Source organism: Desmodus rotundus, chromosome 12, assembly GCF_022682495.2.
Source record: "Desmodus rotundus isolate HL8 chromosome 12, HLdesRot8A.1, whole genome shotgun sequence".
NCBI lineage: Eukaryota > Metazoa > Chordata > Mammalia > Chiroptera > Phyllostomidae > Desmodus > Desmodus rotundus.
In genome coordinates this window covers 93,956,531-93,979,008 of record NC_071398.1, presented here as the reverse complement: position 1 = coordinate 93,979,008, position 22,478 = coordinate 93,956,531, and the positions used below count along the sequence as shown (strand labels likewise).

Here is a 22,478-nt window from a genome sequence, read left to right as displayed (position 1 = left end):
CTTCTCGACAACCAACAGACAAACTATGGTCATTCAGACTTCAGCGTTTGGCAGACATTTTCTCGAAAGAAAGAGAGAAAGGGAGAAAGAAAGAATGTAGCAAACCTGCTTCTTTAAGGAAAACAACTGACAGGACTTATTACCAATGATACAATTTAAGCTTTCAAAGAAAAATGGGAATTTTGGAGAGCTCCTATTTGCCATTGTGAGCTTGACAGCTTCCCAATATTTAAGGACTTTTCTGATGAGATTGGTGGTAATATTAACGAGTGTAATGTTTTGATGTTATATAATGAAAAGTGTCAAAATGTGGAAGATCCGAATAACTCAGTGTTCCCGTATTTTCCAGCTGACTAATGTACGATGTTACAAAATATGAAGGGTAGAAAGATCTACTCAAAGTACAGTGTGGAACACTGGATTTTAACGTAACGGAGTATGAGAAGTTCATTGACATGGTTTCAAATTGCACACGGGAACTACCCTTTAAGAAACTACGCTTGTTGGGTTTAGTGTGGTGCCACGGAAGAACACCCACAATAATCACAGCAGATTGGGTGCAGAAGCAAATGCACCCACCTCCCCTGCTCAGCAAGATACTGAAGAGATTTGCAAAAATGCGGCGATGCCACATTCTAGTGATTCTCGCTAGACCAGTTTTGCTTCAGATCATGCAGTTATTGTCATAAAATATGTTACTTATGTCGTATGGAATGGGTTTACTGCTGTTACCTTTAAATGAAGTAACTCGTGAATTACTTCCCTCAGTTTTAATTTCTAAAATGGCAATTACCAATAGATGTCGTCCACACAGATACAGGGCGGGGCAAAGCTGGTTTACAGTCATGAGTACGCGAAACACAGAGTTTATTCTCACGTTAGTCTTTATTAACTATTGTATTATTTTCCATACGAACAACTGTGAAGCTGCTTTTGTCCCACCCTGTATGGAGGACTCAATCAGTCTGAAGAGTGTGAAGGGGTCCTAAGACCAAAACGTTTGAGAACTGTTGCTCTGGACCAAAATCTGACTTCACAGATGGGTAACTGAGGCCGTGACGGGTGACGTGACGCATCCGCATGGGGGCCAGCTGTGACTAGCGCCCCCCTCTGCAGACCACTGTGCAGTGTTTGCACTGTGGGCTTCCCTGCCACGCGGCTACCATGGCTGCCTTCACACGAACGAGCTGCCAGCTGCTCTCCAATGGGGAAGGTCAGAAGAGTAAGTTGTGATGGAGGTCAGCCGAGACAGGGCTTTCCCACAGCCAGGGGTGAGAGGCCGGGGGGAGCCAAAGGGCCTCTTTTAGGCCGTGGGTGCCTCCGTCTGCAGAGCCGTGGGCTGAGAGGAGATGAGGCGGGTACCACGGGAGGAAGAACATGACCTACTGCACATTTTATGCCTCTTGTTCCAAAACACAGGGAGCTTTTCCTTATCCCTTGACTCTTTCCACCAGGGAGTTCGCCCGTTGGAAAGTGAACAGCTTGGCTCTGGAAAGGAAGGACTTCTTCAGTTTGCCATTGCCTCTTGCCCCGGAGTTCATCCGGAACATCCGCCTCCTGGGGAGGAGACCCAACCTGCAACAGGTTACTGAAAACCTGATCAAAAAGTACGGCACTCACTTCCTGCTTTCCGCCACCCTTGGAGGTAAGTAACATCGCGATCCTGCACGAATTGGTTGCCAGGTTGTGGAAAATAGCTTGAAGGCCCACTGAGGATAGCTTCAATAGCCTTCCTGGATCTTTTGCTTTTTCCTGGCCTATAATTGCCTGAGAAATGTTTTCTTTCTGGTGCGTTTGAGAATAGTATGGTTTCTGAACATCCAAATTCACTTCAGAACATTGCTGTTTGCTTATCAGCATCCTCCTGCAGACAGAGCGTGGACTGAAGACATTTGGGGACACAGAGACTCCTGCTAAGCCCTTGCCAGTAGGGGGTGCTCCCAGTTTTCTCCTGACTGAGCACTTTACCCCTTAGCTTCTCCCCATCGCACCATTTGCTGTAGAGACAGTTGTCAGACCCATGGGCAGAGAAGTAAATGTCTGTTGAGTCCCTGCCCCCTGCTTCCTCTGTATAAAGACTTGGAACCAGACAAACCAATTCTAATGACTCTGGGCTGGATGGAGGTGAGGGTGGGGGGTGGGGATGGTGCAACCTTGGCTTGGATCCAGGGCAGAATCAGAAGCTCTGAAGAGGCAGAGCTCTCTGTGCCCTGGGAAGAAGCCAGCAGGATTTATTGTAACATTTAGCTCACTGTCTGATGGACAAAAAGGAGCTCTCCGAGGGTTCAGGCCAGCTGCTGCATGTGGTAGGTGTTGAGTGTTTGATGGGGAGAGGGGGCCTTGAACTTCAAGGCTTTTGCCCTTTTGGAAGGAGCAGAAATATCCATGGCAGCTTCTCATAAACAACTTGAGAGGAAGAATTTTTTCTCTCCCGTGGAGGTAGATTGCCTGAGATAGAGATCAATACAAGATGTTAAGTGGATAAGCTGGATGTGAGGGGCGGGAGCTTTGGGGTGACACACAGAACTGAGGAAAGGGAGGAGGGCCTCCCAGGCAGGATACCAGTTGTGCCGTGACTCGGTCTGGTGAGATTTTTCTGAAGATGGTACGGGATGGGGAAGAGGCCTTCCGCAGGAGTAATGGGCTCATTCTTAGCTCCGTCTCTCCTGCCCAAGAGTTTCATGTTCTTATATGTAGGGGATAAGGGGGCAGAAGGCCTCACCAATGAACCCACGTTGTTTGCTCTAGGAGAAGAGTCCCTGACCATTTTTGTGGATAAGCGGAAACTGAGCCGAAAGACAGAGACAGCAGGAAGTGCCCCGACAGTCGGGGGCAGTGGGAACAGCTCGGCTGTGTCCCTGGAGACCCTGCATCAGCTGGCAGCCTCCTACTTCATCGACAGAGAGAGCACTCTGCGACGGCTGCATCACATCCAGATAGCCACGGGGGCCATCAAGGTAACGGCCTGCCAGGTGCTGTGGGGGAGGGGTGCAGGGCAGCAGAGGGAAAAGAAGGGGAGGCCGGAGACTTAACTAGCTCCAAGTCAGCAGGGCCTGACTGACTGGATGGGGTAGAGCACCTTCTGACAGAGGCACCACCAGCCCTACACATGGTCCAGGTCTTCATTCGACAGCAAACAGTCACGTGGCATCTGCTCTGAGGCTGACTCCAGAGAAAGAGACTAGAGAAAGCTAGACAAGGTCCCTGCATTCTAGATACGTTCCAATAGGGGATAGAAATGATCAGCAAACATCAGCAAAGGAAGTTCAGGTAATGATAACAAGAAAAGACAGAGTCACAGGTACAGATTTCCTGGGGTGAGAGATGGGAGCAGATAATGTTCACCGGACTGCTCAGGGGAGGGCACCTGGGGTTTAGGTTTTGAGGCTGAGATTTGAATGAAAAAAAAGCCTGCTATGTGTAGATCTGAGGGAAGAATGTTCAGCCAGAGGGAAAAGTAAGTGCTAAGGCCCTGAGGCAGGAAGCAGCTAGGTGTCTTGGTGGAACAGAGCAGACAGCTGTGCCCGCAGTGAGGTGAACAACAACAGCGCTGGCACAAGAAGAGGTTTGGAAGTAGGCTGGAGCAGAATTACACGGCCATGATAAAGAATTTTAAAATATGTCCGGGAGTGACATGATCATACATGTTTGCAAAGATCCATATTCCTGTAACTTTAATAACTATAACCTTCATCCCATTGTCTCTACTTACATTTAGGAGAGTTCCAGGAAAGTTCATACCGTTTTAGAAAAGAGAAGACTATACTTGATTGAAAATACTCTACTTGACCTCTAAAATTCTAAATATAAAGTTAGGGTGGAAAGTAAGGGTCAGTCTTGTCTTATAGCCTGCCCTATACTACCCAAAATTCACAAGGAGATTGTTTATTTATGTATCATTCAATGAATACTGAATAGCTGAACAACTATTACACGTCAGGCACTGTTCTGGGTACTGAGAACCCAAGAGTAAACAAAACATTTTAATTCCATGACCTCATGAAGCTTAAATTCTAGTAGGGGAGACATAATTAAGTGACTATGGCATGTCAAGGGAGATTAATGGTATGAAGACAGGAGACCAGGGGGAGAGGGTGACGGGGACCTGGCGATTTTGGGAACACCTGTCTGAAGGAACGTCATTTAAGCAGAGATTTGAATGAAGTGATGGAGTAAGCCACATGGACATCTTGAGCAAGAGCATTTTGGACAGAGGGAAGAGCGGACGCAATTGCCCTAAAGTGGGAGTGTCCGTGGTGGCATCCAGGAAGGCCGTCTGCAGTGGACTCCAAGTGAGGTAGAGTGGGAGATGAGGTGGCAGCGGTTGCAGCGGCCAGACCATGAGGACATTAGTGATTAGTGACTACTGCAGCGGTCAGGGTGAGAAATAACGGTGGCTTGCTTGGACGAAGCTGGCTGTAAAGAGGCTGTGAGAAACTGGCAGATTCAGAATACGTTTTGATGCTGGAGCCTGCAAGATTACTAATGAATTGGAAGAAAGGAGTCAAGACTAACAGCAAGATTTTTGGCCTGAGCAACTAGATGGACAGGGATTCCATCTGCATTGGGGGAAGTGCAGATCTGAAAGGAGTGAATCAAGTGTTTGGTTTTCGACACATTGAACTTGACATTTCTATTAGACATCCAAGTAGAGATATCTAACAGGCAGTTGGATAGGAACACCAGCATTTCAAAAGGTCATGATTGGAGATATAAATTTGGCATACAAATATATACACAAGCACAGCTGGTATTTAAAACTCGGGGAAAGGATGCGATGAGACCACTCCAGGAGTGAATGTAGCTGGTAAGGCGGCCCTAGGGCTCAGCTGTGTGTGAAGCACATACATGTTTGGAAATGGGGAAGCAGAGGCGGATCTGCCAAAGGAGGCTGAGACAAAGCAGAAAGGTATGAGGAGCACAGAGTCAGACCACAAAGCACTGTGGAGAAAGTGTGTCACAGAAGAAGGAGTGGCCAACCAGGCTAAATGCTGTTGGGCAGTCAGATTGAGAACTGGCCTTCAACTTGGCACATGGAGGTAGCTAGGAATCTCGATAAGACCAGTGTCAGTGGCAGGAAGGTACAAAAGGCTGCATGGAGACAGCTCAAGAGAGAAGGCAAAGGGTGGAATCAGAGGAGTAGAGACGATGCTTTAGGATTTTGCTATAAAGGCAAAGGGAAAAATGGATGATAGCTGGGGGGTGATGTGGGGTCAAGGGGGGGTGCATTTTTGTGTTTCAGATAAGAGGTAGTCCAGAATATGGGTATGTTGATTGAAATGATTTGGTAGAGAGGGAGAAAGGAATGACACAAGAGAGACAGACGATAATTGTAGGAGCGATTGAGTCGAGGAGAGAAGCTGATATTCCATGCATGGGCGGAGGGGTAGGTCTCACACAGGGGCATAAGTGCTGCATCCCTTGTAACCAGAGGCGGTACAAAGTACACAAGGACAAATGCAGTGGGACGGTAGATGTGGTGAGGGGGTACAGGTGTTCGCTTCTGATTGATTTCACTTCCTCCGTGAAACAAGAAGCCAAGTTCTTGGCTAAAAGGAAGAGGAATTGTTGAGGCAAGAACGCATGAAATGGTCTTTCCAGAGAGTGGGACTTAAGTATCTCACTCGACAAGATAAATGTATGCAGGGGGGAGGGCAGCACTGAGGGCCCATTTGAGACTCATGGTCCTCATGATGACCTGGGACCAGTCAGCAGCTGCGAGCTGTGTCAGCTGCATCCGGCACTTCATGTTCAGCCAGGCATCATGGCATGGATGGGGAGCTGGATGTAACTAAGGTATATGTGCATGTACAAGATGAATGAAAAAAGATGCAAGGGAGCTGAGAGCATGTAGCAAGCAGCGATTACAGTGAGGGACCACGGAATTTGAGAGTGTTAAGGGACAGCAGGAAGTGAAAACCTGGGCAGGTGAAAAAATTGAGTGTCTAAGAAGGAGTTTTCTAAATTCATGTTTAAATTATTGTTGACATTAGGTAGGTTTGATGACCTGTTAGAGAGAAGAGACTAGAGGATGCACAAGTGTGTGATGCTTAATAATGAGATTATAGAGGGAATGCAGCTGCAAAAAAAAAAATCAGGTTCTGGACCATGGCCACAGGCGTGGGTGGCTAAGAGGGGGCTGGAAGACAAGATGAGGAGGGGAGATGAAAAGGCCAGGGAACTGAGAGGCCGGGGGATTAACAGATGATCGACAAGGATGCTGACATCCACAGGAACGATATACGACCTGGTGGTGCTAAGAAGGATGGCGGTAAGCAAGCTTAATGCTGAAGTCTTCAAGGAGTGAAGGGGGTAACAGACTCTTCCACACACCTGTGGCCTCAGCTGACATGGAGCCCTGCCTTGCTCCGCAGCTGCTTCTAGCCCTGAACGAACACTGTTTTTCTGTGTTACCTCTCAGCCAATATTATCGGGGCGGGGACCGCCTTCTTGCTCACTGTCATAGCCTCAGTTCCTGGTGCTTGATCATTATTTATTCTGATTTTTGTAGATGTCCACAATCACCCTTTAACTGTTTTTCTCTCAGTATCATAGTTCTAAACTCCCTGGAGTAATAACGTGTTTCAGAGCCCACCCTCGTCTATTACAAAGAGGGGGGCTGCAGAGTCTCAACCACGGTGACCGGACTCACCTCTCCCGTAAACTCTGGGTTGTGGGGTGAGAGGTGGGCAGACACCCCAAGCCACATCTATCACAGTGCCCGTGCACGCACTTTTCCAGAACTGCCACCACTGCCCCTCTCCCCGAGAGAGGGCCACCGTCCTTGGAAGCCTCTTTTTGGAATGTCCCCATTCACACACAAAATGAGAGATGACTATTCAGCCTCCACCGGGCTGACGGACCTGGAGTTCCTCTGTTGAAACGCACAGCGGGCTCTCCCCATGGAATGTAATCCAGAGAACCACCAGAAAACAGGGGTCACATAGTATTTTTCTCCCACCTTCACTCCTCCAAGTCCTCACCTCCACGTAACTCAGTGAGGTCTAGAGACCCGTGTGACCTGTCTCCTAAACTAGGTCACTGCTAAACTAAGGAGCAAAGGGAGGTGTCAGCACCCCATTCTGGGGTTCTGCTCACCTTCCAGGGTGGGCCTGCCCGTTCTGTCCTGGCATAAAGGCATTCCATCAGAGTCCACCTCTGCCCTAACACATGTGGCATCATACATGTACACAGGTGCACAGAGCCGGGGCCAGGAGGCTAGAGCACACCCTTGCCGGCTTGCTGCTGCTGCGTGCCTGCTGATGACTTCCTCATACCGAGTGCGCCTTAGCAGTAGCTCAGCTGGCCTCCGGCACAGCCCTTCCTCCAGCTGGCAGTGGCTGGGGGTGAGGGACCGCTCACTGGCTCAGCCTTGGTGAAGCACAAGTCCTCCTGCACACCTGTCTGTCGCTGGTTTCTGTAGGCAGGTGCGGTCTGACTCTTCCTCTCACCACCCCCTTCTGATTGCCCAGCACGTTTCTCTGCGAGCCCACAGCCACCACCCGCTGTGGCGAGGTGCGGCCTGATCACCACACGCCTCGCCTCTATATTGGACTCATCACAGCACACTGCAGCTGTTCACGCGCCCACCAGGGCAGGGCGGCTTGGAGCAGGAGGGGCTCTGCAGCGCGCACAGAGTCCTGGGTCCCCTCACAGTGTCTGGCGCATGGTGAGACACGCAACGAAATGCTTGATCAGTGACAGCGGGCTGCGCAGTTCAGTGGGAAACAAACCTTCTCCAGGAGAAGATTTGGGCTTAGGTTTCCGCCCAGGTGCTTCCTATTTCTCTGACCTTGAGGCATCACCAAACTCTCTGACTACACCCAGGGCTTACACTCAGTTGACATGACTACATAGTTACTAAAATATTAAAACGTTTCCATCCTAGCTGGTAAACGGTCTTCACCACAACCCCTTGGGTGCTACCCTAACCACCTCATCCGTGCCATGGAACCCCCAGGGGCCCCCTTGATAGTACCCGAAGGACCAAGGCACCCCGGGAGGCCTCCAGAGGACCGCGTTGGCACACCCTGTCCTACCTGCTGATAAATATGGTGAATACTACCCCGGCTCTCGGCTGGGGTGACACCAAATGATAGTCACAGGAAAACACTCCACACACTGCAGAGGGCTGACTACACACCCACGCTGCCCAGAGCTCCCGGGATGAGGTCAGAGCCAGGCAGCAGGGGAGGCGCCTGCTCCTCAGCTGTAGCTCCCCCTCTCTTCAATCCAAGGCGGAGGAAGGACTCCATGGTGGGGAAGGGGGGTTTGGGATGCTCCCGAGCTGACTGCAAAGGGCCCACACACAAGTACGGGTGGGTCCTGAGATGGCAAGAGGGGGCAGTTCTCACACAGCGTCTCAAGGCAGGCTTGTCCGGGTTGCTCACGGCCGCAGCCCGGGATTCAATTCGCAGGTATTTCAAGCACACATAGGCTCAGCCTTGCTCTCCCAGGCAGCCCCGAGGCTCACAATTAGAAGCCCACGTGACAGCCCTTAGCTCCACCCATATCCCACCAGGTAGGAAAAGAGCAGCTGGAAGTCGGGGGCAGGGGGAGGACAGCAGGCCACGGGAATGTGCGTTCGCAGGATCTGGTATTTACGGAAATTTGGCGTGCTAATGAACCTGAGATCCATCACGGCACTCGGCAGGCTGGTCTCTGTCAACAGGCCAATTAGCACACAATTATTTTCCCTTTCTGAAAGCTTATCTGGGACACTCTTCACATATGTGCACCTGAGTGAGCCGCACCTCCTGCCACCTCGGCGGGCCCCCTCTATGATCTGCCAGAGCTGCTGCCTCTTCTCCAGAGAAAGGCATGCAGTTCTCTGGACCAACCTCGCAGAGAGAGACTCGGGCAGATTATAAAGGGACTTCCATCCCTTGGGGGAGGGGAGCGTAGGCCATCCTGCTTTTCAAGTCCATGTCCAGGTACTGTCTGCAAGAGAACCCTCTGCAGCTGGCTGCCTCCTCCTCCTCACTCGTCCAGGAGGACTAAGGTGGCTCGGAGCAGAATATGAGAGGAGCAATGGCTCTGGGATCTCGTGGGACCCGAGTGGGCCTTCTCCCTCATGGAGGTCTGGCCTGGACCCTTCCCTCTCCGGAAACGAGCAGGGGATCACGGTCCTGGTCTCTTCTCACTCCTGCCCTCGTGCCACGATTAATAAAGTGAAGCAACACACACTCTTTCAGTGACTTACCTAACTGATTGTCCTCTTGTGGAGCTGGCCTTTGGAAATAGCAAAGTAAAGGTCAGAAAAGAGCAACAAGAGGCAGCCCCAGAATGCTAACAGGACGCTGGGAAGGCAGATGGATTGGCGGCGGGAGGAAGGGACCGTGGTGGGACTAAGGGGGAGACAGTGGCTGTTCTTGGTTTTCTCCCTTGGGAGTTGTCCTGTTCCTACAGAAGGGGTACAGCTCCCTCCCTGCCTGGACCCAATGCAGGTGAAGAGCTGGGGACAAGCAGGCCTCCCCAATGCCACACCCATCAACCCACCCAGACATCAGCCCAGTCCGTTCCAAAAGAGGCAGGCTTTTCCAGAACAGGCAGGCTGGTCCTGAGTCACGTTTCTCCTTACAGGGATTCTCATACCATACAGATACAGGAGATTCCACTCGATGGAGGCAATGCTCAGCCTTCCTACTTCAGTCCAACTCGCCACTCACTCACTCACTCAATACAGAGGCATATTCAGCCCCTAGTGCCCACCTGGCAGGGGAGACAGGCCAAGTGTAATAGCCAGAACTCGGGGATCATGGAAACATGCTCCCACTTGTCTATACAGGCCTTACGGTAGTAACTGGTGCTTACACACTCTGAGTTCCGATTGCTCCTTGCACGTTTATCAAATGAAAAAACATGAGTGAATGAATGCATGAGTTGGTGACTCCTAGCCCGGCAGGTGAGAAGTCCTTTAACCAAGTCTGGCCTTGGTTTCTTCATTTATAATTTAGTCTCAAACTATAAAATTTGTTTTGACCCAGGTTTACATTCTGAGAAGAATGCAGATCACTAAAATATGCTATGTGAAGTGTTGGTTTTTAAGTCATCTGAAGGGGTCCCCCTCCCTTTATTTTCTGCAGTCTGCTGATGTGCCCTTGCAGGGGACACAGGGGCCCTGAACTGGAGTCTGGGGACTCAAGGGTTAAGATCTTGCCTCGGCCACTCCACTCTCTCCAACCTTGGGTCCCTCCTTTGGAGGGTGAGAGTAGGGAGACTCATGCCAGAGAGTTCTGTGAAGGTGAAACAGGATGACCTTGGAGGACGAGCTTGGAAAACTGTAGAGGTTATTCCAGCCCGTCAGGGTCATGGTCGCGTTCTTCATTCAGACTAAGTCTTGCTGCTTCTCATATAATGTCTGTTGCTGCCCCTTGGTCTTTGCAGTGACCTCTTTTTCTCTCAATTCCCTCCCCTTTCTGTCCAACCTCTACTCATTCTTCAAGACCAATTTCTGGCTCACCTCCTCCATGAATCCTCCTTTGACTACTTTAAGCTACAAGTATCTCTCCTGTCTCTGCCCTCACTGTATTTTCAGTCATTAACACACCACTTCTTGTTTGATTACTCTGTTCCATACACATATGTGTGTGTGTGTGTATGATACATACACACACACACACACACATATAAGCTTAAGTTTACTAAATTCCCTTTAAGCGTGTCACTTTGGTATTCACCATGGTAACTAGCAGAGTGCTGGACACATACAAGATCCACTTTTGAAACCATCTGTTTTAGCTCATGCTGCCCCTTTTTCTCAGAGTACCGTTCCCTCCCTTCTCCTCTGTCCACTTCCTACTTATCGTCAACGACCAGCTCAGTTGGGTCTTCTCCGCTGCTTCTTCCCTTGTCTTCCCTCTGTTTAGAGCTGCCCTCAGTGCTCATTATGACACGTCACTTCTGCTCGCCTTGGGTGTGCGTCAGTCGGCTGTACCTGCCCCTGCCTCCCCTGCAGGCTGTAATCTCCTGCAGGGGACAGTATGCATCTTCGTGCCTACCCCTCCTCCTCCCAAAGCCCGAAACCCACTCCTCATACATTCCCCAGTTTATTGAGTACCTACTACATGCCAGCACTGTGTTCATTGCTGTTGACGACGTGGTAAGCAAGGTTAACATGAGCTTATTTTACGAAGTCTTTGGTGTATAGGGGACCCAGACATTAATGAAACACTCGCAGAAAACAGTGGCACATGGCAGCCCGCATGCCTGCAGCAGGGCAGAGGTGGTGGAGGTAGGAAGGGGGCTGAGAGTGATCGGGGCGGACTTCCTTGAAGAACTTTGGGAAAGGCACACCATGGATGTTTGATGAATTGCATGGAATTGAAAGAGTGGCCGCTCAATAAATACTCGTTGATTGGTTGATTGATTGTTGGCGAAGCCTTCAGAGATCTGGAGAAGAAAGGGCCTCAGGTCCCCATCATTCTTATTACATAATTATTTCAGTGCCTTTAAAGCTCCCCATTTTTCATCTTATACTTTAAACATCAGGGAAAACCTGATAGGCCAACTTTATAATATTTTAAAATGACTCTATGCTGTTTTGGAATATTACATGGTTATAAGACTTTATGTATATTTAATATACTTGGTAAAATATGCAGTAAGCCCATGGCTGATTTTCTCTAAGGACTTCTCAGTGCTGAGGTGGGACTTAAATGTTTAATACTAATAATAATACTCATAACTCATATTTCTCTAGGGCTTTCATCCTTGGGATCCCCGAAGCCTGTGAGCACCACTGTAAGAGGCTGCAGCTGGGCTCACAGCAGGCTGATCGCATCCACATCTGGTCTCCTGTCTTCCTCCAGGGGAGGGGAGGGGGGTCCAGCTTGAAGGTCCAGCTTCCTCTGCCTCCATTGAATTTTCTCTTTCCACATACAGACCTATGTTTGGCTGCCTCTGAAAGGCTCCCACTATGTTGCTTGCAGCCAGGCGCCACTGACTGTCACTGTCTTGGGGCCAGGAAGGAAAGTGGCTTTATGCTCCAGGGGTGGGGGGACACAAGCCATTCCTTCGGCTGGTCAAAGACAGGTCCCAGAGCCCGAGCCTGGACGACTGGAGAAAGGTAAAGTCTCTCCTTGTTATCTAAACCCACACTCTGCCCTGCCTTCTCTAGGTCACGGAGACCAGGACCGGCCCTCTGGGCTGCAGCAACTACGACAATCTGGACTCAGTCAGCTCGGTCTTGGTGCAGAGTCCGGAGAACAAGGTGCAGCTGCTCGGTAAGCTGCACGCGCAGGGGGGTCATTCTCTGCACCCCTGGGAAGCACTTGCATCACCCAGGAGCAGGGAAAAGGCCCGTCTGCCCCACCCACTTGCTCCACCCTTTGAAAGACAAGAACTAGCAGGACTTCTGCGACTTGTATTTAACAACTTCCCATCATTGTTTTGAGAAAACTTCTGAGTGATTTGTCCCCAATCCAAGACCCACTGCTCACACCCAAATCCAAGAATGCTGTCAGCCATCCTTTTTATGCCGTGACCTAGTTCAGTGATCTCCTTTGTTTCCAAAGAACCCTCTGCTTCTCCTAAGAACACACTGGGAACAGCTGGCCTTTGCGGAATGGCTATGGGGCTCCATCTCTAGCTCACCTATACAAACTATGGGGCCACTGGTTACTCTGAGCATGGTCCCTGCTTTCTGTTATTAGTCTGCAATTGTCCATGGGAGGTCAAAGCCAGGAGAAGTGTGAGAAGATTGGGGTCCTCAGCTGAAGACAGAACAGCAAACAGGAAAACAGGAAGGAACGCCAAAGGAGTGGGAAATGCACTAGGTCAGGAGGCTGGGAGAAAGGAGAGCGTTCAGCTCCCGTTCTCTGTCCCACCGGCAAGCAAACTAATTCAGACAGAGCTGTTCGGCAGTGGGAAAAGTTCATTTTTCTTAAGGCCTAACTGAATTGGACTCTGCTTAAGATATTATTGTCTCTGTATTATAAAATCAATAGCCCTCACCCAGGATCTACGATTACAAATTCCAGGCGACCCGAGCCGGATGCAACCCATACATGCTTTAGGAATCAAGCCATAGATAATCAAGAGGAGTAAAAGACTCCTTTACTGAGAGGCACCGAACGCAGTTAGCATCCCTCTTCTCCTGTGTCCATAGATGGGCTGGGTTTGTGTCTGCAAATTAGCGATGAGTGAAGTTCAGAATGTCTGGTGGTTCATTTGGAATAGTTTATGCCATTTAATTTTATAGCCCATCACTCATGCAGACGTTGCTCCAGGCACTTATTTTATCGCAATGGGAAATGTTATGGTGAGGAGGAGGGAGGCACAGAGGGAGGTGGAAGGTACGGACTTGCAGAGAGGTGAGTGCTGAAAGCAAGCCTGTGGACAGGGAGTGTGGAGGGCTGGTGCACGCCACTGCAGGCATGACATCAAGAAAGGAAAAGTCTGGAGCAGTTCAAAATCAGAGGGAGACCTCAGACAAGAGCACCACACACCCACTGCTGCTCAACACTAGCTTATATTTTGAGGTCTGCTGAGACTGGGATACATACTTTGGGCTCTCTGATTTCCTGCCAAGGACAAGGTCAAGGGTGTGAAAATAAAGAGCTGAAAGACATTTGAGAAAAGGGGAATGCATCACATCTAGAAGCCCCCATGTCCCTCACTCTCCTGACACAGGATCTCACAATGTCCCTACTGGGGAAGCCTCCTGCAGGTCTGACCTTGAACATGCTCAGGCTGTGTCCAAAGGCATGCCTGTCCTTCATTCATCCCTTGATATGCTTCCAACAGCCACTTTGTGTGGCTTGAAGCCCAGTAGGAGTACACTCTGCCACTGGTGAACTAATATCCACTACAGATGGGTGGGAAAACTGAAGTGTTTGTAGATTACACCCCAGATAGGAGGAGGCTAATTAGAAGAGAGCTGAGAGCCATTTGCATCTCTCCTGGCCTGACTGATCTTGGGGTATCTACTGCTATCCTACTTTCGAACCTCGTCAAGAGTTAAATCGTATTGAAATGGGGTAGCCAGTCCTAGCTACACGGTGTGACGTGATGGGACAAGGACAGGATCTGAAGCCTTGGGCAGGTCACTGGGTCATTGACTTGGAGATTCTCACCAATAAGAGTCTCAAATATGACCACAACTGTCACATGCGATTGTATAAGAAGTGCTTGGTGTAGTGCCTGGCCTCCATGTACCCACAATAGCCAAGCCTGCCTCCTAATCATGCAGCCTCTTCCGTCACCCGGGCTGGGGTGGGGAGCCCAGGAGGATCAGCATTCAGTCGAATCCTGGATGCCTGCTGCTAATCTCGGTGAAGCTAGAAACAGGATGGTTATCAGAGACAAAGCAAAAAGCCCATCAAGGCTTGATTCCTCCCCCACGAGAGCTGTAAGCTCTTCTTTTATCTGAAGCATCTTCCTGTTTCCATCCCAGAAATGCTGATGTGTAGCCAATAAGCCCGTTCATATGATATGCACACTCTCAATCTGGCTGATACAAGGGGTTCGACTAAGCCTTGGGCTTTGATGTTCCTCATTTGCATTTTCAGATCCTCCCTCATCTGTCACTGGGGCAACTCCCTCTCCCAACCAGCTCAGCAGGATTAGGCCCTGGGGTGACCATTCTTGGGCCCGGGATGCACAAGGCAGCAGAAGCCCAGCTGGGGCTCCTGCAGCCTCAGGTGAGGGCAACTGAGTTCCCACGGGCTCTGCCTGGCGATTCCCTGACACGCCCTTTCCCTAGGCCTGCAGGTGCTGCTACCCGAGTACCTGCGTGAGCGCTTTGTGGCCGCGGCGCTCAGCTACATCACTTGCAGCTCCGAGGGTGAGCTCGTCTGCAAGGAGAATGACTGTTGGTGCAAGTGCAGCCCCACCTTCCCAGAATGCAACTGTCCTGACGCTGACATCCAGGCCATGGAGGACAGCCTGCTGCAGATCCAGGACTCCTGGGCCACTCACAACCGGCAGTTTGAGGAGTCAGGTGAGCAGGTGTCCGACCCGGATTTCCTCCCTGTCCACGGGAGGCCACTGTGAGGGGCAGGGTGGGATCAGGGGAGCTCAGCTGGGATCCTGGCTCAGCCACCTCTGTGGCCTCAGGCTGGTTCTTTCACCACTCTGAGTCCCAAGTCATTTCTTTGTGCTCTATTTGCACATGGATATAATACCTACCAAAGAGATGGGTGTGAAGGACTTAATAAGCTAGGGGAAAGATAACAGAGGCATAGGCCCTTTCAGTCTCGTTTGCTACAGATTCCTAGAACAGTGCCTGCCCATTACGTGCACAGTAAGTACTTGCTGAATGAGTGAAGTATGCAGAAAAGCTCTAGGAGACCCAGACACACTACGTGTGGCTTGTTGCTGGCGTAACTAATATCCGTGTAACCTTGAGACCTAGATTCCAAGGACTTGGTTTGCATCCTTGCTCTTTGTTAAAGTCTGAATGTTTGTATCCCCCCAAAAATCATGTGCAGAAAACCTAATGCCCAAGGTATTAGGAAGTGGGGCTTTGGGGAGTGGTTAGGTCATGGGGGGCAGAGCCCTCATGAATGGGATTAGTGGCCTTAGGAAAGAGGCCCAGAGAGAGTTCTAACCCCTTCCACTGCGTGAGGACACAGGGAGAAGTCAGCCATCTGCAGCCCCGAAGAGGGCTTTCACTAGCACCTGACCGTCCTGGAACCCTGACCTTGGACTTCCAGCATCTGGAACTGTGAGAAATAAGTTTCTGTTGCTCATAAGCCACCCCATCTGTAGGATTTTGTTACAGAAGCCCAAACAGACGAAGACACCCTGTGACTGACCAGCTCTATGACCTTAGATGGGCCATGCAGCTCCTCAATGCTTCAGTTTTCTCATCTGTTAAAGAGGGAAAGTGACCATAACAGTGGGTAGAAGGCTTGATTGGGGTAATTTAGGTAAAATTAATGTAAAAAGGACTCTGCATGATATAGTCATACATCTCAATGCTAATGAATGATAGTTATATGGATATATCTCAAAACATAATGTTGGATAAAACAAAGATGAAAAATATATATTGTATACATATATAAAATATGTATATATAGTATTATAATAGAATAATAATGTGTCCAATACAATGCATATTTAATACTTTTTATATGACATTTAAGAACATTCTAGTCAATACTTAGTATTTTTATTGACAAGCACATTGGCAGAACACATGAAAATATGTGATAATGATAAAGAAAACATCTAAGAGAGGGCTCACATCTAGATGGAGATGATGAGGAAGTTTGGGGTCTTCACATATATTTGCTTTGTCTTATTTCCTTAAAAAATGTCTAAAACCAGTCTGGCAAAATGACACATGCTAGGTGGTGGCACATGGGAACTTACCCTGTTATTCTCTATATGCATTTTTATGCTTAAATGTTTTAGAGACAGAAATAAGCACATGCTAGTTGTAAGTTTCACTACCAGGTGATTGTCCAGTCTCCCGGGGGGAGGGAGGATGTGGAACCAGGTACTTGGGAAGTCAGAAGCATGCGGGAAACGACTGTGGGCTCTCGCCGCCCTGAGTCACTGCTAACGAGTAACTAGTGAGGGGTCCCTGGACCTCCACCAGGAGGCTGCTGGCTGCAAGTCCCATGAAAGTGGGGCTACGGACAGAGATCTGAGAACCTGAAGTCACACTGCTTCTGGACTGACTGCGGGAAAGAATGGGTGTCTGGCCAAGAGTAGAAGCTCAAAGAAAGGAAGTATGTCCTAAGGTCAAAAAAAAAAAAAAAAAAAAATGGTGGGGAGAGGGGCAGCTGGTCTCAGAGACTGAAAGGTTTATAGGGAGACTTGGAAGCTGAGTGCTCCACCTTCTCTGTGTCCACATTGGCCAGTCTGGGGACCTCTCATCCTCAAGAGCGCCTCAGTTCCCACGAGGGTGGTGTGGTGTTCCTGGAGAAGGCCGGCCTGACACAGAGCTGGGAAGGACTTGCAAGGAGGTAGAAAGGGGGAAGGAGATGTGTCCCAAGGTCACTGGCCCCTTGAGTGGGGACAGAGATCTGTTTTGAAATTCAGGACAGGAAGGATGGGCAAGAATCCTGAAGCCATATTTTATGGTATATTAATTATTTCTCAATAAGCTATTGAAAAATAAATAAATAAAGGGCCCGCGAGAGTGGATGTGGAGCCTCCTCCTGTGTGTGGTGCCTCGGAAGGGCTGGGGACACCCGCCCGCACCTCCCAGGGGGTGTGCATAAGCCTCCCTTAGCTCATCCCTGTGTCCTTGTCCACAGAGGAATTCCAGGCCCTGCTGAAAAGGCTGCCTGACGACAGGTTCCTGAACTCCACGGCCGTCTCCCAGTTCTGGGCCATGGACAGCAGCCTCCAGCACCGCTACCAGCAGATGGGCGCCAGCCTGAAAGTGCTGTTCAAGAAGACCCATCGGATCGTCCGCCGGCTCTTCAACCTCTGCAAACGCTGCCATCGGCAGCCCCGCTTCCGCCTGCCCAAGGAAAGGTGAGCGCCCGGATGCCAGAGCCAGAGTCGGCGCCTCCCCTAACTGCGAAGGCCACCGTCGGAGCAGTGACCCATCACGGGGCCTTTTCGAATCTCCCGTTACCCTCACCTCCTCGTGCGTCACACTCAATCATGAGATGTATCTAAAGGGAGAGAGTGACAAAAAGACGGGCTCGCTGTGCTTCCATACAAATGATAGAAGGTTCAAATGCTATTCTACTAATCCTCTCATTCTCCCTGATTTCCATTTTGATCTCAAGTCTTTTAGGAAAGGAGGGGGTGGGGTCAAAGCTCAGGCACCGATTGCATACACACGTTGGATTGTTTCGAACAAGTGGCTGCTCTGAGTCACGAGAGGAAACAGAGCTGAGGTCCCAGGTCCGAGGGAACAGCTTAACTGCTCACTCGCTCATCTGTGTGTACACTCGTTTGTTCAAGTTTTTACTAAATCCACATCACATGCGCTTTAACTAAGCTGTGGGGAGGGGGTGTTCATTATTTGGGAAGATTGAATACATACACGGAAACATAAAATCTGAAAGCTTACAACTATGTGGCAGCCACTTAAATTCCCATTCACGGAACATACATCAAAAAAATGGTCTAGTAGAAGCACCGGCCAGAGAGAAAAGCCACCCTGGGGGAGGAGGTGACGGCCAGACTGCGGGAGGAGACGGGGGCGGGCTGGAGGATGTGAGACAGAGCACTCAGGGAGAGGCGGCTGCCCGGCAACAACCCGGAGATGCAACGCTAACTGAGGCACAGGGGAGAGGGAAGAGGAGTCGAGAGGGCAGGCCGGCAAGGGTTCTGGAGACCGGCTCATTTCTTTCTCCACAAATAATTATGAAGGATTATTACCGTGCCCCAGGAAGGCTGCCGGTTTCTGAGAATATGCTGGTGAAGGACACAGGGCTCCTGCCCTCGTGGCCTTTTTACAAAGAAGCCCCCCACGGACAAGCCAACAATAGAGAAGCACAGGCATTTCTGATCCCGATAGCTGCTGTGGGCTCACAGAAACAGGGTGATGGGGCAGGGAGTGCCCGGGGCTTCTTCTGAAAGGGAAGTCACTGAAGACGCTTTGAGGCAGTTGTCATCACAGCACTGGAATTTTAGAGGGAGCTGGCCCTAGAAAGTTCCTCCCGTCCCTGGTGGAGGAATGAGAGAAGCAGAGGGAATGGGAAGGACAGCGACCGGGGAAGTGGGGAAGGGGTTGGCGTGATGTTGGGACGTCTGGAGAAGTCTGGTTGAGGGAAGATCTTATTCAGAAGGCCGCAAGACAAACTCCACACAAAACAGTGGAGTGCTTCTGTAGGCTTTTGAATGAGGGAGTGAGGTGGTACCTGGGAGGGACAAGCCTGGCTGCTTCCAGCACAAGGTCGATGTCCAGGATTCCCAGGACAGACCCATCAGACACGGAGCCCCGGCCCCTAGCCAGTCTTTCCCAAGTGGTATGCCAGGGTGTCCACCTTTTAGAGAGCATGGGCTTTTATCTTCCCCATCACCTTCCCGGCCTGTTAGTCCATGTCTTGCTACCCTCAGGGAAGATGGCCTTGTGTGGCTTCCTATGACTCTCGCTTCATTTTTATCTCCTCTCCCAAAGGTCCTTGTCCTACTGGTGGAACCGAATCCAGTCCTTCCTCTACTGTGGAGAAAGCACCTTCCCTGGCACCTTCCTGGAGCAGAGCCACAGCTGCAGCTGCCCCTATGATCAGTCCTCCTGCCAGGGCCCCATCCCATGTGCCTTGGGTGAAGGGCCCGCCTGTGCCCACTGTGCTCGGGACAACAGCACGCGCTGCGGGGGCTGCAACCCGGGTTACGTGCTGGCCCAGGGGCTGTGCCGGCCAGAGGTGGCCGAGTCCCTGGAGAACTTTCTGGGGCTGGAGACAGACCTGCAGGACCTGGAGCTGAAGTACCTGCTGCAGAAGTGGGACAGCCGCATCGAGGTGCACTCCATCTTCATCAGCAACGACATGCGCCTGGGCAGCTGGTTCGACCCTTCCTGGAGGAAGCGCATGCTGCTCACGCTGAAGAGCAACAAGTACAAGCCTGGGCTGGTGCACGTGATGCTGGCCTTGTCCCTGCAGATCTGCCTCACCAAGAACAGCACCCTGGAGCCTGTCATGGCCATCTACGTGAACCCCTTTGGGGGCAGCCACTCGGAGAGCTGGTTCATGCCCGTGAACGAGGGCCGCTTCCCGAACTGGGAAAGGACTAACGTGGATGCAGCTGGCCAGTGCCAAAACTGGACGATCACCTTGGGGAACAGGTGGAAGAGCTTCTTTGAGACAGTCCATGTTTACCTGCGGAGCCGAATCAAGTCCCTGGATGACAGCTCCAATGAGACAATCTACTACGAGCCACTGGAGATGACCGATCCCTCCAAGAACTTGGGCTACATGAAAATCAACACCTTGCAGGTCTTCGGCTACAGCCTGCCCTTTGACCCAGATGCTATCCGGGACCTAATTCTCCAGCTGGACTACCCATACACCCAAGGCTCCCAGGACTCTGCCCTCTTGCAGCTCATAGAGCTGCGGGACCGGGTAAACCAGCTTTCTCCACCTGGCAAAGTCCGGCTGGACCTTTTCTCCTGCTTGCTCCGGCACCGGCTCAAGCTGGCCAACAACGAGGTGGGCAGGATCCAGTCCTCCCTGCGGGCTTTCAATTCCAAGCTGCCGAACCCCGTGGAGTATGAAACAGGAAAACTCTGTAGCTAATGGGGGGCCCACTTCAGTGCTGGGCAGGGAGGGGACCCACGCATCCAGGCCCTCACCTTGGTGCCAACGAGGTGCTCCCTCAAGTCGTTCTGCACCCAGCAGACGGGACCTCGGGGCTTGGACTGAAGCAGGCAGGGGAGTGAGAAACAGCCACCACACACACGCACACCCTGGACGGGCACGTGCACACACAGGCACGCACTCGCTCCCTGGGGGAGGCTACAGCTCAGCAGCCTCGCGTCTGTGGAGTCGGTGCTTTCTAAAATGAATGCCGTTGAAGGAGAGGAGCCAAGGGAGAGATTATGAAAAAGAACCAGCCAACCCATGAAACAAACAAATCCTTACAAGTGATTCTTATCATTCAAGGAAGCAAGAGGGGACGAGAAGGGAGGGGTGGGAGCGCCTCCCCTCGGTGGAGTCACTTTTGTATTCTTTTTAACCAGATTTCTTAAAATGGCGCTGTTCCCAGATTCCCCACATCGGTTCCTCCTTTTTGTACTCTGCTTTCTGCTGCCCCCGAGCCCTCCGGGACACTACCTGCTCCTCAAGCTGGCTTCTAGTTAGGGAACAGAATTGATGCCAGCTGAGGGTGCTCGGGGGGGGGGGGGCTGGTGGCCTTGCTCCCCCCCGTCTCTCCGTCCACCCTCTGGCCCCCCGGTTTCCTCAGCAGCCCTGGTTTCAGGGTCCAGGGCCCTGGCTCATTCCACACTCCCTCGTGGTCCAGCCGGAGCCCCCATCCCAACAGCCCTGATCTGTCCAAGCAAGCAGCTCTGTCAAGTTAGAGAGAGATGATGTATAGGGAAGTGTTCTTTTTTAAAAACAGAAACAAAAATATTTATTTTGTGATTGTTTTCCTTGTCAACCTGCTCCAGCCACATGAACATATATGAGTAAAAAATTTAACTGGTTTAATATATTTTTTCCAAAGACCTTTATTAGGGGGAAATGAGAGAGGAAAGAGGAAGAACGACGGGGCTGCCTGGATATTTTTAATTGCTCTCTGGGTGGAACGTGTCCTGAGGTGGTGGCTGTTGCTGTGTGGGAGGCTGGCTGATTAGCATATATACAAGTGAACGTGTGCCTGTCCTGACTGGGGTGTGAGGGGTGTGAGGGGTGTGTGTGTGTGTGTGTGTGTGTATGTGTGAGAGAGAGAGAGAGAGAGAGAGAGAGAGAGAGAGAGAGAGAGAGAGAGAGAGAGAGAGAAGGGAGTGAGGCAGGATCCTCCCAGAGAGTTAGCTGGCTGCCCCATGCCCCTTTTTCCCCAGGAGCAAGGACTCACATGGGTTATACCAGCAGGGTCACCCGCTATCAGGAGAATAGCGTGGAGGCCTTTGTTCTTTGGGGGAACTGCAGCCTTTGGGCTGAGCAAACGCCTGCTACAGGACACTCCCCCTTGCCTGCATTGCTCTGGACATCCAGAGCATCCCCCACACTCTGCATCTTATAGTCTGGGGCCGCGCTGTGAGGAACCTGGGAAAGATGTGGACTTGGCATCGGTTTCCTCCATTCTGTCTGATTACCACCTTCCGGTCTAAGCAGCAGGGTTGCCACAGAGGCGAGTGAAGGCATGCTTCTCCCCTTGGTGCCCTCCCCGGGTGGTAGGAGACTCGCTTCAGAGCAAATCTTTTGAAGAACCACGTCTCTGTCTATTCTCCACATGTTCCAAGCACGATGTGTAGGCATGACAACCCCCATTTATTCAAGCAAAAGTCACCACATAAATACTAAGCATCTCATTCCGTACCTGCACCACCTCTCAGTGGGTCCAAAAGAAACTGGGAGACAATGAGAGGATGGTCAGTCTATCTGCCCAAGAGATTCTATGTTTATCGGTGCATAGAGAAGACTCTGGTGTTATATTTGATCCCCGAACCACCTTCCCATCCACGAGGATGTGAAATCCTTGGGAGATAAGCAGCCTAGGGCATTTCTTTCCTCGCAGCTCCCTAAGGATCCTAGAGTGGAAATGCAGAGTGACGGGCGGACTAGGGACGCGCAGTTATTGCCTGTCTATCTCTAGCTCAGGTGCTGGTTGCTTTTGGGGGTGTGTCTCAAGCTCTCCATCTGCAGGAGATGGAACCAGCTGGTGTCACCTTCATCAGCAGGGCTGTGGGTGTGCCAAAGGTGGGTGCTTCCGATGGGAAGGCTTTGATTCCTCCCAGGGATGGGATTTGAGAGTGTAAGGTAGATACTACAGTTTGATTTGAGCACTCTGAGTGTGTGTGTCTACCTGCTGTAGGAGTGGGCGGGCCGACGCTTGCACCCGCTGATGAAAGGCACACCGTGCACAGCAATACTCAGAGGGGGAAGAAAGCAGCTGAGGCT

The 22,478-nt window shown here is 50.9% G+C and overlaps 1 protein-coding gene across 1 annotated transcript in view; it reads left to right on the top strand.

Annotated features, from left to right (window-relative positions):
• Nucleotides 1-21,069, top strand: part of BRINP2 (BMP/retinoic acid inducible neural specific 2) — a 91,944-nt gene extending 70,875 nt beyond the window's left edge. The window contains exons 3-8 of the mRNA XM_053915392.1: nucleotides 1,455-1,645; nucleotides 2,749-2,957; nucleotides 12,119-12,224; nucleotides 14,705-14,941; nucleotides 17,214-17,436; nucleotides 19,037-21,069. Of these exons, the coding sequence (XP_053771367.1) occupies nucleotides 1,455-1,645; nucleotides 2,749-2,957; nucleotides 12,119-12,224; nucleotides 14,705-14,941; nucleotides 17,214-17,436; nucleotides 19,037-20,153 (2,083 nt within the window). The 3' untranslated portion in view covers nucleotides 20,154-21,069. The remainder of the gene's footprint in view (nucleotides 1-1,454; nucleotides 1,646-2,748; nucleotides 2,958-12,118; nucleotides 12,225-14,704; nucleotides 14,942-17,213; nucleotides 17,437-19,036) is intronic.
• The last annotated feature ends 1,409 nt before the right edge of the window (nucleotides 21,070-22,478 follow it).